The sequence below is a fragment of the Corvus brachyrhynchos genome, unplaced genomic scaffold (assembly GCF_000691975.1).
Source record: "Corvus brachyrhynchos isolate BGI_N302 unplaced genomic scaffold, ASM69197v1 scaffold5, whole genome shotgun sequence".
In the NCBI taxonomy this organism is placed as follows: domain Eukaryota; kingdom Metazoa; phylum Chordata; class Aves; order Passeriformes; family Corvidae; genus Corvus; species Corvus brachyrhynchos.
In genome coordinates, this window is record NW_008238321.1 from 4,173,012 (window position 1) to 4,194,663 (window position 21,652).

At 35.6% G+C, this 21,652-nt stretch overlaps 1 protein-coding gene across 1 annotated transcript in view; it reads right to left on the bottom strand.

Annotated features, from left to right (window-relative positions):
* Positions 1 to 21,652, bottom strand: part of SNX29 (sorting nexin 29) — a gene marked incomplete at its 5' end in the record, with an annotated part of 93,382 nt that overhangs the window by 52,944 nt on the left and 18,786 nt on the right. The window contains 7 exons of the mRNA XM_008633556.2: positions 3,246 to 3,327; positions 4,276 to 4,331; positions 5,117 to 5,233; positions 8,835 to 8,941; positions 11,854 to 11,936; positions 19,031 to 19,159; positions 20,391 to 20,454. Coding sequence (XP_008631778.1) covers positions 3,246 to 3,327; positions 4,276 to 4,331; positions 5,117 to 5,233; positions 8,835 to 8,941; positions 11,854 to 11,936; positions 19,031 to 19,159; positions 20,391 to 20,454 — 638 coding nt within the window. The remainder of the gene's footprint in view (positions 1 to 3,245; positions 3,328 to 4,275; positions 4,332 to 5,116; positions 5,234 to 8,834; positions 8,942 to 11,853; positions 11,937 to 19,030; positions 19,160 to 20,390; positions 20,455 to 21,652) is intronic.

Consider the following 21,652-nt stretch of genomic DNA (forward strand, 5'->3'; position numbering starts at 1 on the left):
GTACACAGTTTATTTTCTGCTATAAAATACCTATTTATAAGCAAAAAGGGACAGAAGAGGCACAACAATTCTAAAGTGTATCAACAATAATTGTGACATAGCAAGTCTCCCCTGGCATAGTCCTGCTCTCTCCTTCACGTGAAGTGCTCCAGAAACACACAATTCCAAATCAGCAAAGGTTAACAAGGTGGCTCACTAGAGGAGGGGAGAGAAGGACAATCTCTTTAGCTTTCTAATAATAGAAAATGCAGAAGAAATAAAGCCCTATCAGAAATACACTCACATGAACTGCATTTGGAATACCAACTGTCAAGGCTCATGCCCTTTTGTAGCACCTTCATTTAGTAGCAACATCTTACCCTGATAGTATCACACATATGATCTGATTTTCAGTCAGGTTAAGCACTTTAGGGCTGATTACCAATTAGCTTTAAGTACAGTCATAAGTATTTAGCATATCAAAAAATCATGCTTAACCAAATCAAAATTTCAAACTTTGCCTGTTCCAGCTGGCACACTTTACCTTTCTCCAAAGTTCATTTGATGTATTTTTCTCAGAATTAATCAGCACAACCAAGAGTCAGTTTTTACATCTGTTTACTCAAGTACTCCCAAGAGAAATGTGAACTCCTAAAGGTGTTGGTAATGATCTCACCCACACCAATATTCGGTAATATTGCTACTTTCCTTTAGATTGATATACCACAAGTCATTTCTCATGTAGCTGATACAAAGAGTTATACATACATTTTAATTTTCTGCCACTGGAGAAATAAATGATAAGGCAGTAAAAATTATGTTTATTATGAATAAAAGGACTCTCAGAAATGAGCTTACTCATTTATCCTAATTGCACTCCCAGTCTGGGTCTGTTCAGGACATACTGGTAGCCTGGTAAATATCCTCTTCCACAATTTCAACATTGAATCGAATTCTCTGTAATCAGGAGCATGTGTTTTGGCAGAGATTTAATAAGATAAATGCACAGTGCTGTTACTGAAGCTATTCTGAAGTTTTCTAAATTAATGCTTTCCTGGTCGCTATAAAACATAAAATATATATTCAGCAAGCACATGACTATATAATTGATCAGAGATGTGGCACTCACTTCAAATGTTTCATCACAGTATTGTATATGTCTGTTTGGGAAAATGCTTCTCTTTCAGATGCACAGTGGAAGAAAACCAGTGACACTCCTGTTATTGAGACCAAAAACTGGCAGGAATGATATTCACAAATTCTTTAATAAGGAAAGATCTCAAGAGGTGCCATGATCAAAGTTTAACAAGAATTATAGAAGTTTTAGGCCACTTCTACAGGTAATTCTTGGTTGCTTTTTCTCTTAACTATTAAAAGACAAAGTTGGAAAAATTCTATGATATCCTGTGCTGTTCTGTAACTGAAGACAAACTAGTCTGAGTACACTCTGTTATACATAGTTATATTTAACTTTTCACATTAAAAAAAAATTGTGAATTGCAAGTGTGAAAAGATAATGAATGAAGCATATTCAGAAGAACTTGTACATTTTTCAAATACACAAATAAAGTTTTGCACACTATGAATGCCCAATATTATGACTTTATACTGCAGACATAAAAAACCTAATAAAATCCTCAAGATTGTCTTTTTGTAGATTCAGAATTTCCAATCTTTCAGAAATATTTTGCTTCCTTTTTTCCTGTTCTCAAGAGGCTTAGCCTTCAATACAAGTTCTTTGTTTTCCATTAAAGACAAGCAACATCTACTCACATCAGCAGATTTTGGGTAAAGTTCTGAATCTCTTACAAATTGGGAAGCTTGGCTTATCTCAACATTTTTCCTTTTGAATGTTCAGAACACCTATAGCATATGTGAATTCTGCATACTTTGCAGGCTTTCACAACGACACTTGTACAGTGATGTTCAGTGAAACTGCATGACAAATATCGGACTCTTTAGTAATCTAATTTGATACCAAGTTACAAGTAAAATTAAAAATACATTAAATTCTCCAAAGAATTTACAGAATGGGTAAGGAAGGGACCACAGTGGGCCATCTGGTCCACTCTCCCTGCTCAAGCAGGATGAAAAACAACACAGAGCAACTTAGGAAAGAAGCAGTAGAAAGCAGAGCTCTTCTAGTGGTCATGGATCTGCAACATCATTAGAGTAACAGGTGGGGTGAGATATGGATGCTTTTAAGAATTTCTGTGATGGCAGACTTGTGTCTGGGTTTGCGAATGTGTAGCCAGTGACAGCAGAGTGGAGAAATATGTGAAAGCCAGGAAGACAGAAATAATTACACTTGTCAACAAGTTAGATTTCCACACACCTGTGCATCTCAATTTGATTGATTATTCAGTGCTTTTGAACAAATTACTAACTGTTCCCATCCTGGTGGCTTTTCTTTCCATTACCTCAAGTCTTATTTTTCATTGTCTTTTACTGGCCGAAAGGTGGGTGTTTTCCTGTATTTTTCAACTATCTGCCAACACTTCATAAATGATTCAAAATTCTACAAAAAAAACATCACTCAGAGTGAGAGGAATGTTAACAAGCTTCAGCAATCTTGTTGAGAAGTACATGTGGCTGAAACAAAAGTGGAGAAATTTTGCAGCTGCTAACAATCCACAAATAAAGAAATACAAACAACCTGGGACAGCACATTAGAGAGTGTCTGAAGTCCACCCTGCCATTCTATCCATGGAGGGTGTCACTGCTCTGAAACCAAGAATCCAGGAATCAAGGAACTGTATAAAATTTCAGCGCTTCAACTACAAGCTGGGCTGGAGCACAAACCCCTAAATTCAGACCTGCCCAAGGCAGAACACAATGTGAACATGTTCAATAACACACAGTGAAGAACTGTTTCATTATTCAAGTTGTTTTCAAGTGAGCTACTACAGTAAACCACATCTGTCTGTCAAGCAACATTTCTGGTCATTGTTATCCCCAAAACTGAAGTAAAACATGTACATGCACATTGAAGAAGGCGTTACTCATTAATATTGAATTGTTGCACTCCCTGACCAATGGAGTCATCTTATTAGCATGCTTTTAAAGTATTAAACTACTAACAGTCAACCCTCAAAATATGCTCTTTGAATAATCAACACAATCCTATGGATGAATATATATGAAGTTACTGCTGCTGCTCATTAGCTGATCTCTAATGAAATTACATGAAGAGCTTTAAATTATTAAAATGTGCTACTTCAGTCAGAAACTTTCACACAAAATCCCTGTTAAGCTGTCTCACTTACCTGATAAACATGGAATGCATTGGCAGCTTTTCCACGCAGAAAGACTGAGGGAATCCAAACATTAATAAGAGCACGATTTGATCTGAGGAGGAGAGGGAAAAACTTAAAATAGGGAATCATATTTATGTATAAGAATTGCAAAGCAACTACATGCAATGATTTAGATAATGATCAAAGTGATCAACAGAGCAACATTTCAAATGAAAATCTGAAAGCAGAAAAATTGGAGTTCTGCCTGAACTTTTTATACGTGCAGGGACTAAAAATGGTCCCTAAAATTAACCCAGCTGAAACAATTCCTTCTGCAGGTTTTCTGGGGTTTGGGTTTATTTTCACAGCATGCATTTGACAACATTTGATTATACACATGAAACAAAAATTATTCACTTCAACAAATTCAACATTTTCGGCCACAAACCTCAGCTAAAGTTCATTAACTAACAGAAGAGCACTGCACAATTATGCAGAAGGCATTTCCATCCACTCTTTGTCACCCAGCTCCAAATTTCTATGATTCAAACGCATCAGCTACATTTTCACCCCCCCCATCCACAAAAGCAAGATTCATTAGTTTGACTGCTAAAGGCAAAATTCCAAATCACAACAGTCTAGAATGATCTGGGGTGGGTTGTTTGTGGGGGTTTTGGGGATTGGGGTTTTTTGTAAGCATTGATTAGGAGCTATTCTGTAAAAATGAGGAAGTCCATCACATGATGAACAGCAACCAGCACCCATCAAACCCAAAGCACTAAAACCAGTAACTTGTTGGTGCAGCAGAATACCAAGATCTAGGACACTTAAAAAGCACTCCAAGGCAATCTTCCTAAATCTAAATCCTTGAGTTCAGCATTCTTAACTACACTGGGGCATGGTCTGTGCAGCTCTCCATACTTTTTAACAATGGAACACCACAGCTAAGAATGGAGTTATTGGAAATAATATAGGAAAAGCAAATTATTGAATCTGTTTGCTTATTCTCCTTTCTCATAAAGACAGTATGAAGAGAAAAATTGTGAATTATGAAACTTACATTTCAAAATCTGACAAACTCTGATCTTCAGATGTTTGACTCAGATCTCCAGGGACCTATATTTACAAAACAGAAATAATTTCCACACACTGGTTATTATGCTTTCAATTAAGAAAGCGTAATATTATAAGGAAATTACAATTCAACATTCAATTTTATAAATGCCAATAACAACTATTACTGACGAACAATAAGAGAAAAACAAAATCCTGCAAATGGATTGTGAACGTATCACCTTTGTGAGTCCTTTATGTTAGAATTTGCTACAGTTTTGTAAAGAAACAAGTTGGGGTTTGTAAAAGGGTTTGAAAGATATAGAAAACCCAGGAAAGAACATCATTATTAGGCCTTTACAAGCAAAAGATGCTAAAACAAAGTACTTTGTGTGTATAAGCAACTTACAGGAAAATACAAAGCACATAGAACCTCTTTTACAACCAAATTCCATTAAGGGAAGGACACATGAGCATTTTATTTTAGCTGTGCTCTTACAAAACATTATATAAGTACAAAAGTTCATAAAAATACCATGATGGACTAATGCCTGTAGAATCAAAGGAAGTAGCAGTTGCTAGAAAACTGGATTGCAAGAGCATTTAGAACTGAAGCAGCAATAGCTTTTTACCTTATTTTATAGCTAGAACAAACATCAAAGGACATCTTTGCTTTAAAAGGAAAATGTAAAATGCGAAGCATAATCTACGATAGTTAGGAAAGGAATTGTGCAAAGCCAATTCTTCACAGGTCTGTTACTTCTTACAAGCTAATAGATATTTCATCATGAGTAAGGTTTGAGCCTATTCCAGAGGGATATTCTACAGTGCAATAGACAAATACTCACCGGCCCTCTCAGATCAATTAGTTCTTGTCTCATCTGGGACACCAGAGCTTCCTTGGCCATCAAAGCACGATGCAGCCTCTCATTGAATTCAATCAGCTCCCCATGCATTTCAGCCACCTGAAAGCAAAGCCAAGGGATAATTATGTTCTGAATTGGAAAAAAAAAAAAAAAAAAAATCACACTATGTAATTTCTTAAATGTATATCAATTTCTTTTACCATACTCTCCAAGTACTGCTAATACATTAGTATGAACTGATCATTAAGAACAGGCCTTGCTATAATTTTGACTCATGCCTTGAAATGCAGTTCTGATATCGAATTCAACAGGACAAAATACAACTTCATGTCAAATTTTATTCCCGTCAGTTGAGATCATATGACAACTGATTCTAATAAAACACTCATTAACTCCTGTTCTCAGTTTAATTCTTTGATGAATGCAGCACTCAACAGGTACAAACTAATCACAATATTTTGAACTGGGAATAATGCAAAATGCACAAACTGCATTAGACTTTGTCAATAATTCTTAAGTGGTGTATTCTTCACTCTTAATTGGGATTTTAATAGGATTGGAGCTAGAAGTCAATCACTCCAGGCAAATCTGTGAGAGGTCAGAGGAGTCTAAATGCCAGAGTTAGGCTGTGGCACAGGTTGTTCTCAAAGGTAAACAGTGGCCTCTTTGGGCACCAAGTGTGGCTGTGGTTGTGCTCTGCATTTTAAGTCAAGAGAGCATCAGGTGATACAGAATGTTCTGAGAGTGCCAGGGCTGGGGAATGACGAGAATGCAAAGTTCCAGCAGTCAGATGAACGCAGAGGGCACTGCTGGGCCCCTTCCAGTGGGCTGACCCAGCAGAAAGAACCTGTTCCTCAGTTCCAGCAACTCTTGGAATGCCTCCCTCCTCCTCATACCCCCCATCCAAAGGTAGAGAACAGTAGAGGCAACGGAGTAACAGCACGAAAGCACAGCTGAACGACATGAATTTCAATCCAGGCACCTCAACAGCACAGGGACTTGAACTACTGCCAAATCTCTTAAGAGTTCATAATTTCCCTTCTGGAAGCAGTTCATTACTATCTGTGAATTTCATTATTTCCTTCTCTTGAATTACTCTGCCTTCTCCCTCTTCCTCAGGGAAGTTCCCCAAAATAAAGCAGTTGAATTCAGTTTAATTTAGTGCCTGCTTTTAATTTTGTGCTTTGTTCTACACAAACCTGCATCCTTCACAGAATCAAAGCAAACAGAAAAAAAACAGCTTCAATTTGACAAGCCAGGATCTGACATCACTGATTATAAGTAAAAAATAAAAATAATTTTCTTGAGGTGAACTTCAAGTGTTCTTTTCCAATTTCTTTTTATATTAGAGGGAGTCCTTCAAATCCAGTAATTCATCACTGTAACACATATGCAAAAAAAAGCTAAACACCACCAACGATATACTAGAGCAAACAGTAATATAATACTATTAACTTCAGAAAAATTATTTTCCATACTAGCTTAACCACTAATTCCAATTTAAACTAGGTGATGTAACATTTAAGAATATCAGGTTAATATTAACAGGTCACTGTTAATTACACAGAGTGTGGGCTGGAAGGCAGAATTTCCTTGCATTTCAGGTACAGAGATACAGCACATAACTAGTTGCAAATTCACAGGGAAAAGCTGCAATACTGCTGTTGATTGGTTATCAAAAGCAATATAAAAATTTATGAATTGATACAAAGCTCAGTAGTTTACATATTTGAAATCATGTTTGATTTTTCAGTGCCTGTCTCTTAGAAGAACCAAATCCAGACTGATGTGACTATTTTCTCTCCCTCTAATTTGGATGTCCTTGAAATAACTTTCTACTTGGAGACTCGATTAAAATGTAAGTTCAACAACTCTCTCAAAACACTACAAGTAATGCAAAAATTTATAAGTGTCCCTAGCAAAGTTAAATAATAAAAAGGAAATTTAACAGCAAATAAAACAGCAAATCACTTGTTATGTATTATCAAAAGGACAACCGGCAGATATCACTTATTAGCAACTAAGTTACTTCAATATTTTTTCTTGCCAAAGAAAAATGCATTACCATCACAGCAAATCAAAAGGAGCGATGAATAACAATATTAAGTTCCTTTAATTTTTCCTGCATCAAAGTCTGCTAAAACAATGAAGAAGTCTCCTCATAATTATACCCTTTCAGTTACATTTTGTGTCATTTGTTCCTTTACTCAATCCACAATGAAGCTTAAGCAATAAATTTCCCTACTGGGACTTCAATCATCTTCACAGTTGTTTTTCTCCATAACAATATGCTTGAAGCAAAAAAATAAAGTATAAATAATCTAAGTTTCCCTTGGACAGAGGATCATTTAAATTTGTTCCTTCCTATACAAGAAAACAGTTTAAAGAACACAAACCCAAATAAAAGTCAAGTGAGGCTAACACTTGAGGCTCCACGCTAAGAGAACTCTAAACACCTGCTGTCAAAAGAAAACCTAAGGGCCTGAGACCACTGCAGTTCCACTGCCCAGCACGACCACCTTTGAGAGCAGTCTCCAGAGAAATGACAAAGAAAATATCACTTCATGTTTCACAGCAAAGGACCAAGCCAAAAAGGCTTCTCCTGTGGCGACATCCAGAGCTGTGTCACCCCTGACTCTGCCACAAACTCAGAAGCATCAGCAACAAACTCCTGAGCATGCAGAACAAACTTGGTACAACTAAGGAGACTTTTAAAGCTGAGGGAGATTTTAGGTGTGTTCTTATTTAAGATAATCTTTTGATAGGTACAGAACAGAGGAAAGGAGTCAGAAGAACTCAACTAAAGGTAAGTGTCAGGGAGAGCATTAGTTTTACATGGCCCTATGAGAAAAGGATAACCAAGTATGAATGTTTTAGAAGAACTGTATTAAGCACTTTGATCCATGACCTGCATTTTTAGTCATCTCATGTTAATCAGTTAATGTGGATATCAAATTTCAGGGTATTTTGGGCAAGGGAAAGACATATAGAATTGTTTTACTTTCTATAAAAATGTTCTTTTAATATTTAATAGGAGATATGGGTGTTAGATATTAAATTTCATTACTTTTGTCTTGAAAATAATTTGTATTTAAACTTAGGATGAAACCCTAATCTATCTTTTTTTCTCCTTTAATGAATTTTACATTAATCTTAAAAGTAAATCTTGCCTTAGGAACTTTTTCTAACGTGGCCATATCAACAGAAGTAGTAGCTTCTATCACACATTTCCTTACTGCAGTATTCAATAACCGATACAAAAATGAAACACGGTTTGCAATCAGAAACCAGCACGAAAGCATAGAAAAAGCTACACAATTCACTATGCCCTTCTTTTAAATAAAGCTCAACTGCCAACACAGCCATACCTGTAATTATGCAGTGTAATTTACACAAAGCCTCAAACCTAGTGTCTCTGATTCTTTCAACTTCACCACCATCAGTTATAACCTTAAGCAACTTGCTTATTTATTAAAACCTTCATTTTAATATCAGCATATAAAAGTATACCCCCGTTAGGAAAAGTACTTTTAAATATCTGAGGCTTTTCATTTTTGAAGAAAAAAAATTCAGATTTATCTTTTACATTCCGGGAGGGGGATGGGGGGGAGGGGAAACCAACTAAGCAAAGAAACTATTTAAGCTTCAAACCTTGTTTTACAATTATGATTCCATAAAATCTGTGCAGTACAAACTTTACCTCAATCAATTTCCTTTCGTAAGAGCTGGCCAGTTCCTCATTGTTTTCTACTTGCTTTTGCTCTGGAATTGTAAATTCACCATCAGTGCTCCAAATGTTTGGCAGAACTATAACAAAGAGATACCTCAAATTAAAATATTAAATTCCATAAACATCCAAGACATCCTGTTTAGAAACAATAGCTCTATAAGAAACAGTTATTAAAATATCGAAACAGACCATAATATTAAACAATATTACAAGTACTAAAATACAGATTCTGCAGGGACCTTTTTTTGTAAGAAATATTTAGACTGGAATCTTAGCAGAAAAAAACGTAAACTAAAAGCATTTGGCTGTTCTGTGACTACAGCTGTCTAATATATGTATGTAGTACCTGCAATTCCTGCCCAAAGTCTTTTAAAATTAAGCTTATGCTTCTCTTTTAAGCCTTTTTTTTACTGGGCTTCCAAAATATCATTTTGTATTACTTACATAGACCGCTTACATATCATAGAAATTACAGAAAATAGGGCTGAGAATGAACATTCCATACTTCATCCAGTATTTCATGATTTTGCATCAAGCAGAATCAGCTGGAGTTATTCCATTCCTGAGAGTTAATTGTCTAATTTATTCCTAGAAACTTCCAAGAAGGGAGATATCATGCTTCCCTGCACAACCTATTTAAAGTTAAATATTCTTCTCACAAAGGTTTTCCTGATAGTTAATCAAACTCCCTTCACCTGCCATGTCAGCCCATTACTTCTTTTATCTGTAGTGAATGAAAACTACAGTTTACTCTATTCCTGTTCCCAGCTATCATTTATGTATTTGAAGATCACTTTAAGGCCTATTCTAAGTAAATCTCCTCCAAGTTACACAAAATCTAATTCAACTTTTCCTCATAGCTCATGAATTTCTAAGAAAACAAGCTAACACATAAAAGTAAAGCACTAATAAAAGAGAAGTTGAACAAATGCTTTCACCATTCTTCAAAATCTGAACTATATACACAGCAACTCTAAGGTAGATAGGAGAGACCATAATTTATCTGACTAAATATTCTTGAGCCTGGGAACTGATTCTTGCTTTGAGGAAAAATTTAGAAGTTTATTATTAAGTGAATTTGAAAGCTATTTTAAGATCTTTTTCTTATAAATGTTGCTTCAAGTTCTTCAGCCAGACTTCTAAGATCAGCATTTTTATATAAATATTCTATCTAAGCAGGTTTGAAAAATGGTACAGAGCCAACTCCTGCTGATGGCTGAAAAATCAAGATGCTCATTTATTAAATATTTAAATACCAATATCCAACTGCTCAGGCTACAGCAGTGATCACTCATTTTGAAAGCTGATAGTTCTGACTTTTGGGTAATTTATTTATAATCACATTTGCTGAGTGGGGTTTTTCGGCCTTTTTAAGTCACCACAAAGCAAAGTATCAAGCTGAGTTTCATTTATTATTTTAGGAAACTATTTAAAAGCCATACTCAATAGCATTTGATCTGATTATTGTAGCAAACATATAGAGCCTTCATTATTTATAGTGATAAAAATAACAGCAGAAGCCCAATTTATTCTCTTTCAAAATAGTCACAGAAAATCTGTGTTCTAAAATCTACAATGCATTTAAGACTTTTGTTTTCATGCCATTCAGAAGATTAATTATCATTAAAATCACTCATTATGTATACAAACCAGGGGTGCAATAGTTTATATAAATCTGGTAAAAGAAACAACTCTTTTTGTTTCACTCCTTCTTTGCAGCTACTTCTCAGGGATTATTTACATGCTTATGTACTTTGAGTTAGAGGCCCCAGTACTACTAAAATTTCACCTAAATTTTCAAATGGCAGCTGAGGAAAAAAATTTAGTTTTATAAAAATACAACATGTGAAGTTAGAATGTAAGAAAAAATTATTACAAATATTGCATGTAGCTGAAATTTATTCTGGTCACTAGTGATAAATATTATAGAAAATTACTGTGCATTGATTAAATATCCTTCCAGCATAAAGCATACATGTGCTCATTTTTAGAAATGTTGGTACTGTTCCATCCCCCTTTTTCATCTATAAAATCTGACCATCCTACTCAGTTTCTATTCTTATCGCTCACTAATCTGCATAATTTTAACATGGTGGAATATAGCTAGCCTAGGAATATTTTTTTTTCTTTTCCTATAATTATACTCATCATGGAAACTGTCACTACCTAATGAAGGATAATTTCTGCTATTATAGGAAGCTTAAGCCATGGTTTTCGTGAATAATTCTTAATATGAATCACTACACTCCAGCAAAGTCGGAAGTAAAAACATGTGTTCTCACTAACAAATACCCTTGTAGGGATGAATGAAGCTTTGAAATTCCAGATAAGGACAGTGACTAGACCCTAAGAGCAGTAGTATTCATTCATACAGCCATTTTTATGACCAAAATATTCACAATTAAAAAAATTAGACAGATGGTGCCAATTTCTGAAAACCCCTCTCAGCTCTCTAAACACTTTCTGTAACCAGTGGAAATGCAGGTCCCACTAGGAAAGGATTCAGAATCAAGACATCAATTCATCCCCTCATGGATACTTCTAGCACAGACCACAGAAGACAAACAGGTAAAAGTGCTGATAACTTTACTCATTTTCTTTCAGATATAAAATCTGCTCATTACTACTCAGTACAGAGTCTATTTCAAACAGTCTGCAAATACTGATCTCCAAAACAACAGTATAATCTAGAGATACTAAATTTATTTTTATATTCCAATATCACATGAATTCACAGATTTTTATTTAAGCTAAATTTTCATCTGGCAGCTTTTTCTGGAAAATTTCTTATTGAATAAAGTAAGACCACCTCATCTACCAGAAAACGCTCTGTAAAAATAGTACAAAAATGTACATCAGTATTTTTCTCAAAAGGAAAATATATCAAATATGTTATTTTCACTATTGAGAGATATTACTCCCTCAAAGGCAGCATACAGAAAAATAAACCCTGTGCATGGATTCTTCCCCTGCTTAATTTTATCCTTACCTTCCACTGTTTGACCTTCTCTTCTGAGCATCTGGACAGCTCCTACGTACTTCTTAAGTTGCACTTTTAGCACCTCATTTTCTCTATTGATAAAAAAACCAGAATAAATAAATATTATTGTTTTCTCAAAATAGATTAAAAGTTCCTTTCAATGGAAACAAACAGACTGTTATAGTGAGCTTTACCTAAGTTGTGTCACCACGATGGAAGGAAAAAAAAAAAAACTTACACCTTAAATATTAAATCAACAGCAGAGTACCAGGAAAATTAGTTTTCCAGGACCACATAAACACATCAGTGAAACAGATTATCTCATAATCAAAAACTTTCCATTAATTGTTTAATTTAAATTTTCTATAATATGCTATATTGATGGCAAACAAACATCTAAATCAACAATCAACTAAAACATAAGGATAGGATACTACATAAGGAAATTCAGAAAGGCCAATGTAAAATGAGATCATTATTTTAGTAGTTTGCAACTATCTAATTCCAAGCAAGTAATAATTCAGCTCTAGAAACAGGCTTCATCATTGTAAGAAAATGCCAGCACTTCAGCAACAACATTCAAGGCAAAAGTTTTCCACAAACCATTCCTAAATGAAAACCATAAGACAAGAAATTTAGGTAATCCCTTCGGCTGTCATATTTCAGTGCCTGTGCCCATCTCATTTCTCTTTGGAGTGTACAAGTATTCAAACCAGGCACTACCATGGCTCCACTTAACAAAATTAAGCACCTTAGCCTATATTTGGGGGGGGGCGGGAAATAGAAAAGGCTCAAACTGGATTTTAAACGAAGCTGACAAATCACATACCTGAAAATTCAATTATCTGTCTAAGCCCATTCAGTTAAGCGAGTACGACAGAAACATTTATACCGAAGAAACATAACTAAAACGTGTTTCCAGACTGTGAATTCAAACAACTTTTATTCTTCTTTAAGAAAATATCAAGGTAGAAATACGCAGGTGCCACAAATGCAGCACAACATGCATGGAACCCCACAAGTATTTAGAGAGAGGAGGGAATTTGGGCCAGCCAAGGCCGTGCTCCAGGCACGATGGAACCTGGACGTGTAACACAGCACAGAGAGCTGTAAACAGGTGATACACAAAAAAAAATGGCATTTTACTTATGGGAATTTATTTAAGAATTAGAAGTATTCAAAAAAACATGCAAGTATGTTTGATGGTCCTTATCATACTATATATACACACACACATAAAATCTACATATGTTATATATACACACACAAACTGCTGCTGTGAGCAGTGCTATACTGCTCCTATAAGAAGCCTTGACTGGCACTATATTCCCATTCCTATGGATTTCAAGTCAGTTGGCTGAACTTTGTAACCTCAGTTTTATTCCGCATTTTAGTAGGAGGTTGCTAAATATTTGAGAAACTATTGATTGCTCAACAATCGAATTTTAAGTCCTTGATGATTTTATGCATTTGATGATATTTTTCATTTCTGAGACTACAAAGAACAAATCAGTTTTTCCACCAGAGGTAGATGTTGATACTCAGGGTAAGGGAAAAAAAACAATTAAAAACACATTTTAATCCTATATACTACATTAAAACAAACCTAAATAATTCATTCATGAAAAAAAATTCTGTGACAACTAAACAAAAAGGTTTCTTACCAGAACTGTAAAAATGTCTGCATGAAAGTAACTGTGTACAGTTACAATATGTTGAGTATTAAGGATTCTCATGAAATAACCATCTATCACCCCATTTCTACATATGAGAATAGATTCAGTACCTTCTGTCTGTACTGTGACAGCCATTGAAAAAATCCATTTTTTACGACTGTGCCTTAAAATTGATACAGTACAGATGAAGTTGAGAAAGACTTTAATTTACTTAAGGTTTTTGATAAAAGACTGAAATTCAAAGCAGGATACTATGGCCCAGTCACAATTTTCTAATATTCCTCTTTATCAGGTTATTATTTCTCATTCTTTGACATCTCTTTCTCATTACTACTGTTTAGCTGGATTCCAAAGAGGGCCCATCCTGATGTATATGAATTTATATAGTTCTTTTAATCTGAATTAGTAAGCACTCATTAAAAAGGCTTTAATGACTTCAAGAGGCATTTTATGAGATATATTCCTAACAAGCATTTCACAGGAGGAGAAATTCCTGTACAGGAGTTAAAGGTCAGATCTGCACATTGAAGGATGTTAAATGTTTCTATGTGCAGGCCCCAGCTGTACTTCTGCAATGTATCCAAACTATACCACCTAACCTGAAGCAGAACTGTTCACCTGTTATGAGCCCAGACATCAACACGTTTTCAGCATCTTTAAAGTGCTCCAAAGAGTTCCACATTTTGTGCTGTAGAATAAGCAACAAGACTAAGTACAAGTTGAAGGGGATAGAGAGGGAGAAAAAAAAAAATCAGGCTGAAATAGCCAGGAAAACAAAGGAAGAACAGCACCACTAAAAGCACACCCTTCTCCAAATTTGTTGTAACAAACTTCCCTGCCTGATCACTTCTTCCATTTAATAAGCTGAAAGATAGATGGTAATATGAGCTGATATAGGGGAAAATGACAATGACAGAGGATGACAATCAAGTATTCCTACAAGTTACTCCTTTTGTTCAACTAGCGCAGGTCTAGTGAACGTTGTTGATTAAGCTTTATAGCTTATATGTAGGAATGATCAATTATATAATAAATGTAAGTTGTCAAATACCTTCAATTCCCTGCCTAATTTTGAATCAAAAATAATGACACTTCCTCTCTATTTCATTATTTAAAAATTAGCATTTAAGGAAACCTTGTCTAAAAGAAAATCAAAACTTCTGTGAAAATGGTAATTTCTTTTAGCAGCATAAAACAAGATTGCATTTAGGAAACATATACTTGCCTTTTTTTGTGTCCAGTGAATGAACATAGAGCATACAGTTTTTGTTCCAGATTAAGAGGCATTATAGGATTTATTTTCTTATATCTTAATAGAAAAAAAAGAAAGAAACAAACCCAAACAAAACTCTACCACATATCTGCTGCTTGAAAAAATTCTCTAGGGCTTCTGCAAAATGAGCATGGTAAGAAAAGAATTTGAAAAAGAGTAATTTCTCATGCATCTCAAGTTATATAGTGGCCTGAAGAATAATGTAATTAAGTTTCTGGCACATATATCAGATTCTAGCAAGTGCTTTCTGTGAAGCTTATGTCAGAAAAGTGTCTTATTCCTAAATTCAACACTGGGAAAAATGAAATAAAACAAAATAAAACAAAACAAATCAACAAGCTACAAGAATCCAACAGATGTCTATGTTTTGATAAAAAAGTTTAGGTTTTTAGGAAATACTATAAAGGTAATAAATATCCAAACAATAAAAAAACCTGTAGGCATTAAGAATGAATTAAAATAAACAATGTCCTGCAACAATATGTAGAATATAAAGCAGAGGTTGAGCTAGAGGATTTCCAGAGATGTCTTCCAACCTGAATGATTCTACTATTAGGAGATGCAAGATCACAGTTAATCGTCATCAAATACACCCTAAATTAAATAAAGAAAATGAGAACTGTTATTACTCATTGAAGTAGAAGTTGAACTGCATACAACATAATGAGATTATACAATAAAACCAATCTCCAGAAAAAGCTGCAATGAGGAATAATGTGATAAACTTAACTGCTTGTCATGGGCTGGGGCTTGCAGCTGAAGCAGGGCCATCACTGAAACCTTTTCCCTGTCTGGGGGCTCACTCAGAGACGGAGGCTGGGAGGTTATCACCTTGTTTAGGAGTTCTTTCTCTTCCTCCTCTCCATGCTACTGCTACTTCTCTTCTTCCTGCCCTCGTTGATGCCCTGCTACCAAATAATCTTCCTCCTGCTCTCTCTAGGAAGCTCCTTTGTCCCTCACTAAATGTGCTGACTTCCAGTATTTTTTTCGTGTATAGCAACTACTGATGACTTGTGACATGTCACCAACTAACTAAGCAGGAAGAAAAAGTCATTTAATATAGGAATATTCAAATTAGTTTTCACAAGCAGGAACAAGACGTATTTTTTCTTCTCTCTAAGAAGCTGCTTAAGGGAAGTGATGGAATCATTTCAAGAGGCACCACACATCATTTCACCCATCACTGAAGGGCTATGGCTGTGAAAGAAGTGTTGTAAAACAGAATAACAGAAAATGCCAAATCAAAACACAATGTGATGTAAGTAATACAGACAGTAGACAGAGGAGGCAGATTAGGTTACAGAATCTACAGCAAACAGGACGTATGTAGAAGTGTAAGATGAAGTAGAGCCAAATTCTCATCCCCAGTTTCCCCACAGTGTGCATTTTCATATTCTCTATCTGCTTTTCTTGCTGCAAAGCCTGCCCTTTGTAATATGCTTTCCTCCAACATTGCTGAACATAGTCTGAGAATATGCAATCTGAGATTATTCAATTTCACAGTCAACTTCAATAAATTTCTTTGCCCTCCAAAGGGATGTAATAGTATTCCACACAGAAAAAAAGAATCTCAATTAAAAAACTTTAGTATTGCCAAGAAGCCACTGGCACAATACGTCCATGCAATTTCAGAAAGGTTCATTGATGAGAACAAAAAAAACCAAAATCAAAACAAAACAAAAAAAAAAAAAAAAACCAGCTGACAAAATTATGTCTCCTGGTGTTCATACTGTAAACAGCAAAATTTGAAAAAAAAAAAAAAAAAACCAAAAAAAAAAAAAAACAAAAAAAAAAAAAAAAGACCAGCTGACAACATTATATTAGAGAGACTGTTAGTGTATCCTATCAGAAGACCGGCAAATAGGCTGAGCCTGAGCCTGCTCCTTTTTGGAACAATGTAACAACTGTTATGAAAGAACTATTCAAATATTTCCCATGGAACAATGAGATTACCACTACTTGAAATTAAACTGACGTAAGACTTCTTCCATTTTTCAAAGAGAAATTGGGAAACTTGGGAAAATGTCTCTCAGTAAACTACCATTTTGTCTGGGAGGCCACAGACTCTTGGGAGAGTCCAGGAGACCAGCTGAGTAACTGACGACTTCCAGAAGCCATCATTTCAGCACTGACTGATGTGTCACTGAAATTTGTGTTCTCAAAGCCTTCAGGAAGCTATTTATGTCAAATTCTTCAAAAGAGCTTTGGGGACACACATAAATTATCAGCTCTCATAATCTGAAAAACATTCATTCATCAAATCACAACAGTCAGATTGTTACTGAATGATTTCCCTTGCCTTAAAATATTCAGAACATTACAACTGAGGAAAATTTTCTATTCTGGTCATGTGATCAATTGTTTTCAAGGGAAGCAGTAAGATTTCACTACTTCAAAATATCTGAAACTTAGTTTCCTCGTACTCACCTAGTGCATTATGCAGCACTCACAAAGAAATTCCAAACTTTTTGTTGCTTCAAATTCTTTAGATCATTCAGCTTGCTCAACTTCTTGAGCATAATATTTAAAATATTATTTATTTTAAAAATTTACTATTCTCATTATTGCAGCAGCATCACCTACAGCATACAAAGTAAACCAATAAAAAATTTAGAAGAAAAACCTATATTCCAAAAAAACTACATACGAAGTTTCTTATGTTAGGATGTCAGAAAACGAGTTCCAATGAATCATTAAAGAAATGCCTCCCAAGTCCAAAGCAACCCGTGACACATGAATTTATCATGCCCAAGCAGCTCCCAACACTGTTTTTATCACATGACAATGCAAACTGACTTTCAGAAGAGCAATCAACACAACACACCCATATAGCAATAAGAGAAATTACACAGGCTTGTTCAAAAATACCTCGTTAGTCTAAGTGAGCATCTCTTCAGGTCTTGTTATACAAGCTTCTTATCTATTCTTTAAAGAGCTATGTGCATGACAAATATCTGATTCACCCATATGTCACTGCAAATTCTAAAATTGTGGGGGAGGTGAGTCAAAGAAATATGAATATACAACTCCTATAACCTGAAACATGAATATTAAATGCTGAAGTATTTGCATTGTCTCTATTGCCTTACAGCACATGCATGTCAAACCCACTTATTCATATCTCTCCCTCCCTCAAAGCAAGTAGTTTGGTTTGATGTGTCATCAAAAGCTGAATTAGTAGCATCCTAAATACCTTTTTTTTAAGAAAGCTTTATATTTACAATTTCAAATAGGTAATAAAAAGCTTATAGGAATCTCAGCTGTGGTACTTTGTGACTGACACTAAACACTCTGCCTGTGCATGCAGAAAACAAACACCTCTCTCTGGGTAAAGCAGATTATTTAACTCTTGGATTGTTTGTTGTTTACTATACACATATAGTAAAGATCTTACACATCATGGTTACTCCAGAGCTTGTTTTGAATTTTGAGAAGAAAGTCACACTGTAACAGCAGCATTTACCTTCAAAAGTCTTTCTTAAGCTGAATCACGTTTAGACAAGGGGAGCGTTAAAATTCTTTCAATTTCACTGTAGCACAAAGTCAAGCTGGAGGCAACTCAATATTGGGGCCAATGCTGTTTAACACCTTCATTACTGACCTGGATGCTGGGCCAGAGCACACCCTCAGCAAGGTCATAGACAACACAAACTGAGGAGCAGAGAGACACTGCGTGGTTGTGCTGCCATCCAGGGGGACTGAGACAGGCTGGAGAACTGGACTCAGAAAATGTCTGTGAAGTTCAACAAGCGTAAATGCAGAGTCCTGCATTTGGGGAGAAGTAGCCTGGACACCCAGACAATGCTAGAGGGCTGTAAAACAGCTCTGTGGAGGAGGATCTGGGAGCCCTGGGGGACAAGCAGCTGAGCACGAGCATGCAACACCCCCTCCATGGCAAAGAAAGCCATGAGCAGCCTGGACCCCACTAGGAACAGCATTGCCAACAAGTCACTGCCAATAACACTCCCCAAAACCTGACTGGAAATGGTCCTGAGAAACCTGTTCCAGCTGATCTTCCTAGAGCTATGGGAAAAACAGCTGCACCACTTCAGAACTTGGTACTTGCTTGCTGATAATGTTTAGCAACAGCTATTGCTTAAAATAGGATTTTTAGTCCTAAATCACTTACGTTCTTCTGCAAACTTAGCTTTTTGAAAATGACTTCTCTTGTATACAGACTCTGTTATTCCCTTGTTCCCTTGCAGTTACTTTTTGAGACATTTTCAGCACTTCTTACCGTGCCAAGGCTTGGACTTTTGTGGCATGTCGCTCCTCCTGTTCTGCCACCTTCCTTCTGCAGTTCTCCATCTCCTGCCTCAGTGCTGCAGAATGCTCCATCTCTGCATCCAGCAGATTTCGCAGGGACCTGCAAGAAGGCAAGAATCTCTCCTAGAACACTGCATACGCTACCTGGCAATTAGAGTATACTCTAGGAATCACAGAGGAGGTTGCCTGAATGATACCATTAATGTCATCCTAAAATTTCATTATTCAATGTAATAAATTCACCTGATTTGATTATACAAAGATATGAAAAGCTACAAGGAAAAAGCAGTTGCAAATGCTTACTATTAATTTGTATTACTATCTTGTCAACAAGCCCATAGTACAGCCTATTATGGGATCTACTGTGCTATCACGCAGAAAGAATTTGCTTTTTAAAAAAAGCTCATAAGCTGTTTTCAGTACTTCAGTGCAAGTCCATACATCTTGGGAATAATCCATAAGCAATATATTTATAGCAAGACAGGCAGGGCTCTTGTCTCTGCCAAGAGCACTGCCACAGACCTCTGTGTAAAAACTCTTGATGAGATAGAAAAGGTCAGCATGATGCGTAATGGTAAAACCCATAGCATCCTGGTCCTTCTGCCAAAAAACCCCACAAAGCTGAATGAGGCAGTAACTTACAATTATGGGAGTGGGAAGAATAGGAGGCAGGAAAATAGGATCAGTTGGTAGGCTCAGCATAAAAAATATCTACAGGAAAATACAAATTACCAAAATAGTCCTACTAAAGCATTGAATACATTTGTATTTTCATTCATCTAACTATGTGTTTCAATAAACTAAATAAATACAAAGTAGGTTTGATGGCATTTTATATAAGCAGCTGATCATTTCTACGTGTACATCATCATTTTTCCCCAAGTGAACATTAAGATAGTCAGAAATGAAAGCCACTTTCAGCATTACATTGTCAGCCGTCCTACATCACTGCTTCACCAGAAGGGGAAAACCAGAAACTTTCTGAATATTTGCATTAGGAGAAACTTTTGCTCATTTGGAAAGCTATCTTAAGAGAGTTTCAGAATTTTGGCTGTAAGGTTTGGTTTTGAAAAAAATACAACTGCAAAAGCTCACAAGATACAAAGAGTTATCTGATTCAAACTAAAAGCAAAAAGTTGCCCTAAAAACACTATTCTTCAGTATCAACATTTAAATACTGAATTATTACATTAACCTTTCACAGAAAAATAATATATACATCAAAAAGGTTACATAAATATTATTTATAGCTTTACAGAAAGGACAGCTTGTATTAGAGAACAGGTATTTTTTTAAATTACTGTCCCTCTTGACTAAAAAAAGCAAACTACCTATTCTGCTCTTCCAGTTCATCCTTTCTATTCATCATGGCCACGATAGCTTGACGAAGTTCATCTAAGAAGAAAGAACAAAAAGGATTCATTTCTGTGTGTATTTTCACTCATTTCAGATCTAGAAGTCATGTACACAGGCAGCACACTTAAGATGATGCCAACACCATTTGCTATTCAGCAGAGCACATAAAAATGCTGTTAATCTCATCACTAATTCGAGCAGTCTTTCAAAAGCGGTGTTATTTTACACCGCATCAGAAGTATTGATCAAATCAAATTAGTCTGCATCTGGCTTTAATACAAATGTTTATAAGTGTGCCTGTGGTTGCAGCTGTTTTGTTTTCACCACAGATGCAGGGCAGAATGCACCTTTTCACTACATGCATATTAATGAGACACACTGTCACTTGTTCAGCTTCTCCAAATTGCTTCTTCCCCTGGCTATAAATCCTGACACAGGAAATGTAACTGCTACAGGGAGATGGGAGTAGAGATAATGTCATTGCTTCTTCATGGCATTGTTTCCCAAGCTCAACTCTAAAGATGATGGGTTTTCTGAACCTTGTCATTTCCTAGAAAATCCTATTTTTTACAAATACCTTAAAAATACTTTCTGCCATTAAATCAAGAATAAAAATTTAAAAAACCCAACTGACAGAATTTTAGAATTTTAAAGATTTCCTTCAGGTTAGGTTTAACATGATACCAGAACAGTCAAATACCATACAGAAAAGTGTCAGCTCAATTTCATTAACAATTTCACGTATTGTAACCAATAACTTTATGAGTGCTACAGGGACACAATTATATTAAACCATCCCTCCCAACAGTTAAGTGAAATGTTTATATATAAATAAATCAGCCAACTCTGTTCTGCAAGTATTCAATGCAGATGTCAGTAAATTTCATGTGCTTTTACTGAAAAAATACTGACTGGTATGTTTTCAGTATGTTTTCAGTTTTTAGAGCTGGTATTACTTGATTTCTTCGAACAAACAAAGCCATTGGACAACTTTTTTCCCCCTTTACATTCAGTTCCCAGATTTACCCATATCTTTCTTAATATTTTCTTCAGTTACAGAATTTTTCGCTCATTTAACAGAAACTTAACATTGTCCTATGGGCCAGATGGAGTTTGACAAACTCCAGTAGTGGATAAAATGTAAAAGATTTTATTATGTCAACCAAATGTATCAGTCAGTGCTGCAGACATCACAATTCCAGCCTGGCCTTGGTAATCTGCAGATTAATCCCACCCT